Source organism: Salvia splendens, chromosome 9 (genome assembly GCF_004379255.2).
Source record: "Salvia splendens isolate huo1 chromosome 9, SspV2, whole genome shotgun sequence".
NCBI lineage: Eukaryota > Viridiplantae > Streptophyta > Magnoliopsida > Lamiales > Lamiaceae > Salvia > Salvia splendens.
The window spans coordinates 1789857-1802233 of NC_056040.1; the positions used below are offsets into that span (position 1 = coordinate 1789857).

At 37.6% G+C, this 12377-nt stretch overlaps 2 protein-coding genes across 5 annotated transcripts; one reads left to right on the top strand and one right to left on the bottom strand.

The window, feature by feature from the left end:
• Positions 1–514: 514 nt before the first annotated feature.
• LOC121748775 (probable E3 ubiquitin-protein ligase LOG2) lies at positions 515–2967 on the top strand. Its single transcript, XM_042143285.1, has 3 exons — positions 515–1136; positions 1968–2454; positions 2560–2967. The coding sequence occupies exons 1-3, from the start codon at positions 652–654 to the stop codon at positions 2674–2676; spliced, it is 1089 nt and encodes a 362-aa protein (XP_041999219.1). The 5' UTR covers positions 515–651; the 3' UTR covers positions 2677–2967.
• A 930-nt stretch (positions 2968–3897) lies between these two features.
• On the bottom strand, positions 3898–10249 carry LOC121747575 (valine--tRNA ligase, mitochondrial 1-like). Of its 4 annotated transcripts, none has more exons than XM_042141648.1 (20): positions 10120–10249; positions 9691–9753; positions 9436–9593; positions 9294–9366; positions 9128–9193; positions 8964–9047; positions 8797–8874; positions 8606–8689; positions 8451–8530; positions 7791–8039; positions 7679–7718; positions 7422–7592; positions 7131–7330; positions 6569–6971; positions 5902–6165; positions 5318–5818; positions 5054–5151; positions 4574–4673; positions 4349–4488; positions 3898–4265 (listed from the first exon to the last, which is right to left on the bottom strand). In XM_042141648.1, exons 1-20 carry the CDS (start codon positions 10231–10233, stop codon positions 4256–4258), a joined length of 2976 nt encoding a protein of 991 aa, XP_041997582.1. In that variant the 5' UTR covers positions 10234–10249; the 3' UTR covers positions 3898–4255. The 4 variants fall into 4 exon arrangements, with proteins under 4 accessions (XP_041997582.1, XP_041997580.1, XP_041997579.1 ...); XM_042141646.1 differs by having other exon boundaries at positions 6569–6833; positions 6903–6971; positions 7679–8039; XM_042141645.1 differs by having other exon boundaries at positions 7679–8039.
• Positions 10250–12377: the final 2128 nt, after the last annotated feature.

Below are 12377 nucleotides of genomic sequence, written 5' to 3' on the forward strand. Positions count from 1 at the left end.
AACTCGATTAGGGTTGGGAAAATATACCGAAATACCGCACTTACCGTACCAAAAATACCGATTTTTTTGGTATACCGTACTTTTCGGTACAGTATCATACCGTACCGACAGTTTTAAGTACGGTAAAGATATGCATTTTGTATATACCGCGGTATAACGCGTTATACTACATCATACCGCAAATTTAAGGTATACCGCAATTGTGATATATACCGGAAATCACGGTATACCACAGTATACTGCGTATTGCGGTATATCGAAATTACGGTACGGTATACCGACAAAAGCGGTACGGTAAATGTATGGTTTTTTGTCATACCGCACGGTACGGTACGGTACGGTATGGCCATTTCGGCACGGTATACCGTACCGTTCCAACCCTAAACTCGATTAACTCGCACCTGAGTGATCCTAATCGAATAAAAGATTGATCGAAAATACAATAAATCGACCCGATCGACATTGGAGGTGGTGGCGCCACCCCAATTGTGATCCCCATCATTAGATTCCCACTAACACTCTTTCTTTTCCCCCACCACCTATACATACATTCCCCTTTTGTATCTATCACCTTTCCCCCTTTCCCAATTCAATCCCACCTTTCCCCCAAATTGGGTTTCTCTCTTCCCCAATTCGAGATAAACCCAAACCATGGGCAACATCAGCAGCAGCGGCGTCCACGGCCGGCGAAGGAGCAACTCCTCCCGCCGCTCCCACCCTCCGCCGCCGCCGCCGCCGCAGCAGCAGCAGGCGGAGATCACCGCCAATCGCTACGTTTTCGCGGCGGCGACGCCATTCCCCCCGCCGCCGCACTATCGGAGCAATCCGAACGCGCCGCCGCCGCCGTATTATCAGTATCCCGGCTACTATCCGCCGCCGGGGGCGGCGGCGATGCCGATGCCGCTTCCGGCGCCGTACGACCACCACCACCTGCACCCGAATTGGGTGAACGGGCGGTACCCCTACGGGCCGATGATGCATGCGGCGGCGGCGCCGCCGTACGTGGAGCACCAGAAGGCGGTGACGATCCGGAACGATGTGAATTTGAAGAAGGAGACGCTGAGGATCGATCCCGACGAGGAGAATCCCGGGAAATACCTTGTTTCGTTCACCTACGACGCCACGGTGGCGGGAAGGTATCGAAACGGTTTTTGATTTTTTTCTTCTTTTGTTGTGAATTTTTAGTTTGATGATTGATGAATCATGTTGAATTGTTTGAAATGAGTTGGTTTTTTGTGGTTTTGTGTAGTAATTTATGAGATTTTGATTTGAGTAATTTTGTGCTTGTTTGGTAGCACTACAATAGATACTTGAGATAATACTGAGATGCAATATGAGATATGCGAAAATAGGCTTCGTCTAGGATTAAATTAGTCATCGAGGTGGGGTGGGGTGGATAATCATGAGATACTGTGACTGGACGGGCTTATGTTCTTGAAAAAAAGGGAGATCGAACAAGAGATGAGAATAAACATTGAGCGATAGTGGGAACCGAAGTGGTTGTTAGATGATAGTTGAATTAAGTGGTTAAAAGAGTGATGGATTTGTGTTGAATTTGGCTAAAGTTTGTGTCTTTGGTGTTGAATCGCTAACTATACCCCAATTTGTGTTATAGATCATGTATTTCCAATTGCAAGAAATATGTGTAAATTATATAATTATTTGCCAACTTTCAAGAGTTTGTGTAATAGTGCAAAATGGGGTAGAGCTTGTGGAAAGTGGGAAATAAGCATAGCATAGATAATCACGGACATAAACGAAAAAAACAGGTGGGTTGTTTACCCTGTACATCTGGAGGCGATGGGAATTTCACTATATAATTTTCGAGTATATGGTGCCTAAATGGAGTTTCTATCTGATTCATTTAGAATGTGGAGATGGTGGATATCTCAATACTACAATTTTTTGAGGATTAGCTTGATGTTTTATCGATGAATCTGAATTGTGATTGCTTCTTGTATATGCAGCATCACAATAGTTTTCTTTGCGAAGGAGTGTGAAGACTGTTGCTTGACTCCAACCAATGAAAGCTTGCATCCGCCGATCAAGGTGGATTTTGAACAAGGTTTAGCCCAGAAATTTAAGCAACCCTCTGGAACCGGGATAGACCTCTCAATGTTTGAGGAGGGAGAATTGTTGAAAGATGGGGACGTGGACATTTATCCACTGGCAGTCAAGGCAGAGGCATCGACAGATGGTCAAAACGGAAACTCTGACAACGGGTCCTCAAACTCCCAGATAACTCAGGCGGTGTTTGAGAAGGATAAAGGTGAATATCATGTCAGAGTTGTGAAGCAGATACTGTGGGTGAACGGCATGAGGTATGAGTTACAAGAGATATACGGGATTGGAAATTCTGTCGAGGGTGAAGTTGATGCGAACGATCCTGGGAAGGAATGCGTTATATGCCTCTCTGAACCTCGAGACACAACTGTCCTCCCTTGCCGCCACATGGTACATTGACTCTCTCTGTTTAAGCATATTCAGAAATTCGTGACCCGACTAATCTATCAAGATTAATCCTTTTTCGTAACTAACCTACATTTTTGGCCGCGACAGTGTATGTGCAGTGAGTGTGCGAAAGTTCTTAGGTTCCAAACAAACAGGTGCCCGATATGCAGACAGCCAGTGGAGCGCCTTTTAGAGATCAAGGTCAACAACGGAGCGGATGAATAACTAAAAGAAGAATCGAAAAATAGGTGATGCCTCTGCTGGTTCTGTAAAGTTTTTGTTTGATCATAAAAAAATTATCGTCTATATTCTCCCCTTGTTTGTTTGTTTCGCTTCGTCTTCTTTTTCTCATGACACCCTCAATGCCCTGCAGTTGTAGACTTATCAGATTGCTGTCTCATAGCTAGGCAAATCGATATTCTATATACATTCCTTTCTATCAAGAATCATTTTCAGAATGTATATAATGTCAATCAAGATTAGCTTAATGCTCAATGCTGTGCTATTTTCTGGAAATTGAATAAATTATGTCTTTATATGGCCATCTTACGACGTTTAAGGTGAGCCCTCCTTTGCGTTCGGATGTGTGCTTTATATGGTCGTCTTACGATGTTTTCTCTCTTATTTTACCAATTTTTATTTTCCTCTCTCATACTTTATCAATTCTTTTTTCTTACTTTACACATTGTGGTTTAAAGCTCGTGTCGCTTCGAAAGTTTTTATTTTTCAAGGACAAAGTAATTATTTTATAATATATTAATTTAAGTAGTATTTCCTGTTTCACTCTAAGTGACATATTTTTTTTTGGATGTCTCACTCTAAATGACACAATTATTAAAATAGAAACACCAATCTATCTACTTTTTTCTTTTTTTTACTTTATTATCTCCAGCTAACTCATAAACACAACCCTACAAAAAATCTCGTGCCAAATAAGAAATGTTTGACTTAGAGTGGAACAGATGGAGTATTATCTCTTTGTTATTCACTATAGTTACTTCTTGCAAGTATCCCTATCTTGAAAGTATAAGGAATATACTCATTCCGTCTCAAAAGAATATGAACTGTGGGTTGAGTCCGGATTTTAATGCACAATTGGTAAAGTAAGAGAGAGTTCAAAGTAAAAAGTAATTAAAGCATTGTTAGTGGAAAATGTGTCCCACCACATTAGAGATAAAAGAGTTTTCAAAATTAAAAAGTGTATATTCCTGTAATATTTAGTGAATCATAAATAAAATTAACATTTCTTCTAATATTTTACGCATTGATTGGTATAAACAAAATTATGTTATTAGCCAAAATTAAACAACTAAACAAATACTACATATTGGATATACTAAACAAAATTAAGTTTCCGGATCAGGTTAGAAGTATTTGGCTTTGTAAGTATGTGTTAATTAAATAATTTTCTCTTTCCATTTAACATATTTATATCTATAGATGAAATTACCAAGAATACTGTTCTTTAATTTTTGGGAGAAAATTACAAACGGTTTATTTAAACAAATACAGTACGAATAAAATAAAGTACTCCATAAAAAAACAATACACAATAAATATATAAAAAGAAAACCTAAAATTATAACAATGACATAAATGATGTTACCCCAGCAATATAGTTACACAATGTTACACAGTAAATTTAAAACTTAATAATGACATGATAATATAAATGATGATCTAGTCCAATACTTGAAGTCTTGAACCATATAGTTCCTGTTCCAGAAGCACGCTTGTTTCTTTGATCAATATGATTTCTTGAAGGAAGCATTCAAGTTTTTCCCTATCCCTCTCGCGGACATCGTCATCTTTGCCTGCAACAGATCCAATTTCATTATCTCCGGGTTTAAACATATCAAACCAGAAGAAAGCATATGGGTTTGGGGAGGCTTCTTACTTATGCATCTCCTCCATTTTCTTCAGCTTTCCAAGTTCAGCTTCGAATTTAATGCTTCCTTGTTCGAGGAAGACTGAGAGAGATTCATTGACTAGTTCCACCAAGTAACCAACTGGAACATCATCATCCTCACTCAACACCTAAAATTAGCATAGTAAACTTAGGTAAAGTAAAAGGTAATAAAAAGATAGATAAAATGTGGTAAGAAAGAATAATATTGCATACAGTGAGAGATGATAATTTGGCAAGAGTAACAATCTCCATATCATGTCCCTTGATGATACCATGTGCATAATTTGTGTGGCAATGAACAATGGCTGCTGGCCTGAAAAGGTAAGTTGTTGTTAGTGATACATGAAGTTTAGACAGAACAGCCCCGCAAGGCAAAACTGGAAAGGCTCAACAAACAAGACTTCAACGAAGCATTCGACGTTAAAATTTCCTTGCAAAATATATCATCATATAACAAGCTAGCAGGACGTATTATATAAAAGTTGGGTCGTCCGGATGTACAGTGCATCCATCCCATGGGGGTTTATTAATCACGGGCTAAATTTGATTTGGGTGGATGCAGCAGTGTGCCCCAAAAATGGAAGCGCAAAATTGCAGATTATGTTACCTTGTTGGTGGTAATGCAATATACCTTCCCTTTGTAAATTACACTTCCTGTCGTTTGAAACAGTTAAGAGTCAAATTCAAACTTACCTCACTTTTGGTGGCAACTGTGATTTAAGAGACCTTAGTGATTTAATCACAGAATTGATCATATCCATCTCCGACTCCACGTCGTCATTAGTCCAACTCTGCAAAAGGGGATATGACATTTCAAGGGAATGGCAATTGAGAAATGAGTTATTTCATAAAGATTGACAAGAATAAGCAAAGTGCTAAAAACTATACTTGGATGAAGTGATGTGTTTCTTCCTTAACATCAAATAAATCCCGAGTAAAAGAGTTTATGGATGTTACCTTAACAACGGATGGATATTCCGATATCACAATGGATTCTTTTCTGACAGAATCTATCCTAGAAGGAAGACGCTGCCAAAGGTCTTCTGTGATAAAAGGCATGAACGGATGGAGCAGCCGTAGGCCATAATCTAGACACAGCCATAAGGTATCTTGTGCAGATCTTCTCGCTGATGCAAATGCAGGATCGTTGCCAGCAAAATACGGCTTAATTACTTCAACGAAAATATCACACAACTGATACTTCCACCACGAGTACACAGCCGTGGCAGCATCAGAAAACTCAAAGGACTCCAGCGAAGCAACTGTTTTTGATATAGCTTTGTTCAATACAGACAGTATCCACTTGCAACTAAAAGGTATGGAAGCTGGATCAATCTCTATTGGAGGGGTATAGTCATCTCCAAGTTTAGTCATAGCAAACCTAGTTGCATTCCACAGCTTATTGCACCACTCCCGATATCCCTCAACCCTCTGAATGTCCAGATTTATTTTGTCCGACTGAAAGAAAGGAACGCGAAGATAAGACTTTGAAGAACAAGAAGAAAAAACAAGTTTAGATAAAGTAAAACTTAAGAATTCACCTGAGCTGTATAAGAAATAAGAGCGAAGCGCAGAGCATCAGTGCCACATTCTTTAATGCCATCAGGGAAATCTTTGTTTTGACGCTCTTTTGCAGTTTTGACTTCATCCTCTGTCAAGTTTCCTTGTTTAAATCTTATATCCAGCTTTTCATGAAGTTCTTCGAGAGTTGCACCATTAATAATGTCTAGTGGATCGATACCATTTCCTAGGGTTTTTGACATCTTGTATCCATGCGAGTCACGGACCATTGGGTGCAAGTAAACCTGAATGCAAGTAAAGAATGTTCAAGAATTTGCATTTTAGCAATGAGGTCAACTTGTTTTACATACTATAAACTAAAATGCCACAACACAGCACAGATTGCAACATAATTATATCGTTTAGTAACTCAAAAGCAAAAGTGCCAATAAAACTGGTACATAGATCAGACGACCAGCAGGTTAATAGAACATTCAACTACGACACATAAATTCTTCTCTTTCAGTATCTACACTAATCACATACAAAACTCATAATTATGAAATGAACAAAATCGCACCATAATCCTTCTAGGCTGAAAAAATAGGTTTAGGCTGGCACAAAAAGAACCAGCCTTAGCAACGTATACAGAATTATGATTTTAAAATTTAAAGTTCAAACATGCAGGAAAATAAGAATGCTACAAACCTTTGTAAATGGTAGATCACCTCCTAGCTTCATACACATCATCACCATACGTGCCACCCAGAAAAAGAGAATATCATGACCAGTTTCAAGCAAGCTTGTTGGATAAAAAGCTTTGAGATCTTCAGTTTCATCTGGCCACCCAAATGCAGATAATGGAAATAAAGCAGAAGAAAACCAGGTATCTAACACGTCTGGATCTTGGATAAGCTGGAACTTCTTCCCAGCAAACAATCGGCTAGCCTCCTCCTGAGCTTCTTCCTCTGTCCTGCAAACAACCCACCGATCATCGTATGCACCAAGCCCCTTGAGCTGATCATCTTCCAACTCCACATACCACGCTGGGATACGATGGCCCCACCAAATCTGCCTTGAAATGCACCAATCACGGATGTGTTCAAGCCATCTATGGAATACAGGATATATCATTAGAAGTTAATTTTGCATAAATGTTAGTCAATCAAAAGTTTTAGCGCAGCACAAAGCAGGGAGGAAATACATCAACTATAAAGGAACGGTGAGAAAACTTAAGGCTTCAAAGACTATTATCAATTCTCAAAATTACCTCTGCCATTCAGCAACATATTGTTTCGGTAAGATCCCTAACTTTGGATTTGTACAACCAATGACAGCGTTCAGACCATCCTCTGCCATGCCTTTGCAGCTCACAAACCACTGGGGCTTTACAAGGTATTCCACTACTTCGTTGCTTGTTGAACAAATTTTAAGGCACATCTCATTATCTTTATCGCCTCTATGAAGTCCCTTGATTGCAAATAGAGCTAACAATCAGCATGATTAAAATAAGGGAAACTACATCAAGTAATGCTTAATAAAAAGTGAAGTGTAGGAGTACCTTTTCTTTTAAAGCTTGGATCACAGCCACACGTGCCTTGAAACGTGGCATTCCTTCAAATTCTTCACCACCATTACTATTTATTTTCCCATCATCAGTGAAGATAGTGATGCAGTCGAGATCATGGCGCTTGCCAACTTCATAATCATCAGGATCATGGGCTGGAGTTATCTGCAAAATATCATGTCCAAGTACTTCTCAGAATATGAACTGAAAATAGAAAAGGAAGTATTATTAGCAGAAAATGTTCTGCTCACCTTAACCGCACCAGTCCCGAACTTCATATCGACAAGGAAACTATCACAAATTATTTTTAGCTTCCTCCCATTGAAAGGATGAACAGCGAATTTCCCATGAAGATGCTTGTACCTTGGATCATGTGGATGTATTGCCACAGCCGTATCTCCGAGCATTGTTTCCACTCGAGTAGTTGCCACAACAATCTCGCCCAAATCCCCTTCCAGAGGATAAGCAAATGAGGTCAGAACCCCAAATTCGACTTCAGTTTCATACCCATGAACCGGCCGTAGTGTTCTCTCTTTGATATATTCGTCTTTTAACTCAACCTTGGATATTGTTGTTTGCATACGACAGTCCCAAGCTACCAGACGTTTATCCCTAAAAAGAAAATTGGATGAGAAACTTTAAGAACGGGGAACAAACAAACCACCATATACCAGACAATTGAGTAACAACACAGAAACACAAAAGAACGATATAAAAGTATTGACGAATAGGTGGTAGTTGGAGGACGAAATGCAACAAATTCGACTAATCATGGGGTGTCTTGTCCATAAAAGTGTCAACCAACCTCATGCTATAACAGCAAAAATCAATTATCCATCACATTGCACAGTTATCAAATGCAAATGCATGATTTAGCTGATCAAGAATGAGTCATCCATTATAAATAAAAATCTCAAATATGAGGATATTGGTCTTCACAAAATTAGGCTTCCAAGAACACAGGGAAAGAAACTATCTCAGATCACAAGAACATTGAAACATTGCATTTAAGTATGAGTATACCTATATATGAGACCTTCCTTGTGAAGTCTTATAAAAGACTCCGTGACCGCCCTTGATCTCTTCTCGTCAAGAGTAAAACACTGTACAGAACAAGATATTAGTTCCACTTTAAATCTCTGCCTAATCAAATATGCAATGATGATCCAAATTATCACCTCACGTGACCAATCAAGAGATGCACCCAAGCGGCGGAGTTGCTTTAAAATTGTGCCCCCATACTCATTCTTCCATTTCCAGACCTATTACCACATTTAACAAGTAAAAGAGCATAAATGAGATATCCCTGGTTAGAGGATGCTGCAAATTACCAAAATTGCATAAAATGAGAATATATTAAAGAACTTACTTCATCTACAAATCTTTCACGACCAAGATCATGCCTTTCCAATTCCTGTTCCGCCTTAAGTTTCTTTTCCACAACAACCTGCATTGAAATCGGTGATTGGCTCAGCAAGTTTATGACAAAGTAGACCACGGATATATTAAAAGCTGAAATATATCCCAATGAATAACCTGAGTAGCTATTCCAGCATGATCCATACCAGGCACCCACAATGCATTGAAACCAGCCATCCGCTTCCAGCGAATAATGGCGTCCTAGAGGAAAAATGTGATTAGAAATCAAATATTTCAAATAAATTAATAACATGGTAATTAATCAATTGCCACTTGAAAACCTGCAGAGAAGCAGTAAGAGCGTGGCCAATGTGAAGGGCCCCAGTAACATTAGGAGGTGGGAGCACCTGCATTAGGATAAAATGTGTATTAAAAGAACAGTTGAAGTACTATTTGAATTTTGAAAATATGTTACTGCCTAACATGCTAAAATCCAGTGAAACTTACGATGACAAAAGGTGGTTTGGAGCTTTTGGAGTCTGCCTGAAAGAATTTTGACTTATCCCACCATTCATACCACCTAGTAAGAAATTTTGGCAATGATGAGAAGGAAGACTCTCATATTTAGTAACAATAATCTATAGCTTACGATTTTTCAACGGTGCTTGAATGGTAATTCTGTGGCATCTGGTGAGAAAGTTTTTTCTTTTCACCCAGAGGTGTCTCTGGGTCAACTTCCAGGGGATTAACCTTCTCTGCTTCTTTTTTTGCATTTTTCTCCATCTTTGACTTTGAAGGTTGTTGTTTCTATATCAAACACGCAAAGCATGAGTATCTCTAACAAACGTATATGATCAAGTAACATAGCTATACTGGTTTGGGGCAGAATGAAGTGAATTAGCACCTGATGCTTCGACGCAGCTGCTTTTTGAGCAGCTTTAAGTTTCTTCAACTCCTTCTCTCTAGCCTACACTCACAAAAAGTAAGTTGCCATTCATAATTAGTTAAACTAAAAACAAAAATACAATCATGCCTATTTTCAACAAAAAAGCAGAACCAGGAAGATACATATACATAGGTCAGAGCTTTTGAAATTCTGAGCCTATGATTCATGAATTCGACATATCGAAATTAAGAATTCAATCAAAAATGCAATCGTTCCTATTTTCAGCTCAGATTTCACAATCAATCGCACCGAAACAAAACCAGGAAGATACATAGGTCAGAACTAGCAAATTAAGTTCGAAATTATGAGGCTAGGCTGCACTAGTCTACAACGATTCTAAAATCGACATAATATTGCAATTAGTAGTAAAACAAGCGATGCTCTAACCTTCCCTAGTTTCTTCAACTTCCTGTCGAGCTCAACCACCGTCGGATCAGAGAGATCTCGCGGATCCATGGTTGTGAGATAGCCGCTGCGACAGTGCTGCTGGGGCTTTAGCATGCAGAATGAGAGCGAATCAAATTATATATCACTCCCTCCTACCATGTTAACATAAATAGCTAAAACTTTCCTTATTATATTATAGTATTTCTTTGTTTACCTATTATATATTTTTCTTTTTAATTTATACAATAAAAATAATAATATTTCCTTATTTCCATAAAAATAAATCACATTTGACATTTTAGAATGTCTCGATCACACAGTTCGTTCTATTTTATCACAACATTGTGTTTTAATAACAATATACTCCATAATGTCGATGTTCTAAGCGGACGATCGAAGTTTTATAAGGAGACGCCCTGCAAATTGTCTCACCTTACTATTTTGATACTTACTCCGTCCATGAAAAATAGTACTCCCCATTTTATCATATTGGGGTATCCAATAAAAATAATTCAATTTATAAAAGTTGGAAATTTCAGTCTCATATTTTACCTATTTTTTTCTTTTTTCTCTCTTACTTTACTAACTTCTCATTAAAATTTGAGGCATCTATAAATAAGACTATTTTTATGGACGAATGGAGTATATAGAATGCTGAGGATGTGACTTTAAAAGTTACCTTAAATTAAGTTTTACTTGCATCGGAGTTGGTATGGTCATGACATTAGGGGATTTTAATTTGACATGGCAATTGTTTATTTTGCTAATTTTGTGATTTTATGTAATGGTAGTTTGAAAACGGGTGTTGAATATTAATCTATTGTGAATTATGCAAATTAATTTGCATTAGGTGTACAAACATGGGCATGATAAGTGTGAGTAAGCTAATCTACGATTTAACTTCGAATTAAGATTGTGTGTCGTGATTAGGGCTGTTTTAGATTGGTCTCTTTTTATATATAGGTAAATAAATTTAAATTTAAAGATTGCACCACGATGAACTCGAATCTAAGATATTTAGAGAACACATTATCATTCTACCGCTTGACCAATTTACACACACTTTTGAACCAACACTTCTTATAAAAAAAAATGCAATTTATCAAGAATTTACACTAAATTTGCTAAGGCATGGAAAGAATTACTACATGTCACAGGGGGTGTATTTCAACATAAAACCTTGATTCTAAATGTAAAATCTCGAAAAAAGTTAATTATACAATTTATGTACATTTATCACTACCCTGTATATAATCGTACAACTTTTACTCTTCGATGCCTTCCGTGAAAATAATTAAACTTAATGAATAAAATAACTCAATTGCATCGTATTATTTTCTCTTAAGTCAATCACATAACACTAATTTACCTAATATAATTGTACATGCATGCCGCAGCAAATCGAAGAGAGAGAAGAAGCAGCCAAATATACGAGATTATTGGAAACAAACTTGCCTAATATAATTGGCTACAACAAATTTACCCAATATAATTTGCCTAATATAAGATTTGAATTGTTTTTCAGTTTGATTATACGGTAGATTCTGTTGGAACATTAAAATATAGACTTGATTTTTGTAATGGTTTTATCTAGATATTGTGTAGAATTCCATAGATATTATTTAAGTAGAAAATTCTAGAATATGAGTGGATGCCTACAAATATAGGAGAAATATACTATTCTGTATAAGTTGAGAAGTTGAGAATGTTCGAGAGATAAAAGAGTGTCTTAATTAGCATATAAAATATTTTTCTATTTCATAAAAAAAGAAATAAATATTACTAGTTCAAATATAATTAAATCATTCTCCCTTCGTCCCATAAAAGATGTCACACTTTCCTTTTAAGTTTGTCCCACTAAAGATGTCACATTTCCATTTTTGGAAAAGTTCTCTCTCACAATAATATAAATATTATATTTTCTCTTTCCACCTAACACTCAAAACAAAAGCTCATAAAATCCCGTGTCGTCCCACAAGTGTGACATCTTTTGTGGGATGGAGGGAGTAATATATAAAAGTCTTTTCTATTATAATATATAAAAGTCTTCAACTTCCTCTCGAGCTCAACCACCGCCGAATCAGAGAGATCATGTCGCGGATCCATTGTTGTGAGATAGCAGCTGCCTCTAGGCCTTTCACGAGGCTGAGTAAGAGCGAATTAATTTATATAGCATTCCCTCCTACCATGTTAACAAGGTCGTGTTTGTTTGGCACGGATTGTGCAATGGGAAAGAAATTTGATTCCTAATTGTTAAT

Excerpts from the sequence above, each read along its gene's own strand:
- LOC121748775 (XM_042143285.1), top strand. The coding sequence starts at position 652 with ATGGGCAACATCAGCAGCAGCGGCGTCCACGGCCGGCGAAGGAGCAAC. Across the intron at positions 1,137-1,967 it reads GACGCCACGGTGGCGGGAAG|CATCACAATAGTTTTCTTTG; the intron begins GTATCGAAACGG and ends TTGTATATGCAG. Across the intron at positions 2,455-2,559 it reads TCCTCCCTTGCCGCCACATG|TGTATGTGCAGTGAGTGTGC; the intron begins GTACATTGACTC and ends TGGCCGCGACAG.
- LOC121747575 (XM_042141645.1), bottom strand. The coding sequence starts at position 10,233 with ATGCTAAAGCCCCAGCAGCACTGTCGCAGCGGCTATCTCACAACCATG. Across the intron at positions 8,040-8,450 it reads AAGGAAGGTCTCATATATAG|GGATAAACGTCTGGTAGCTT; the intron begins GTATACTCATAC and ends TTTTCTTTTTAG. Across the intron at positions 5,152-5,317 it reads AATATCCATCCGTTGTTAAG|AGTTGGACTAATGACGACGT; the intron begins GTAACATCCATA and ends CCCCTTTTGCAG.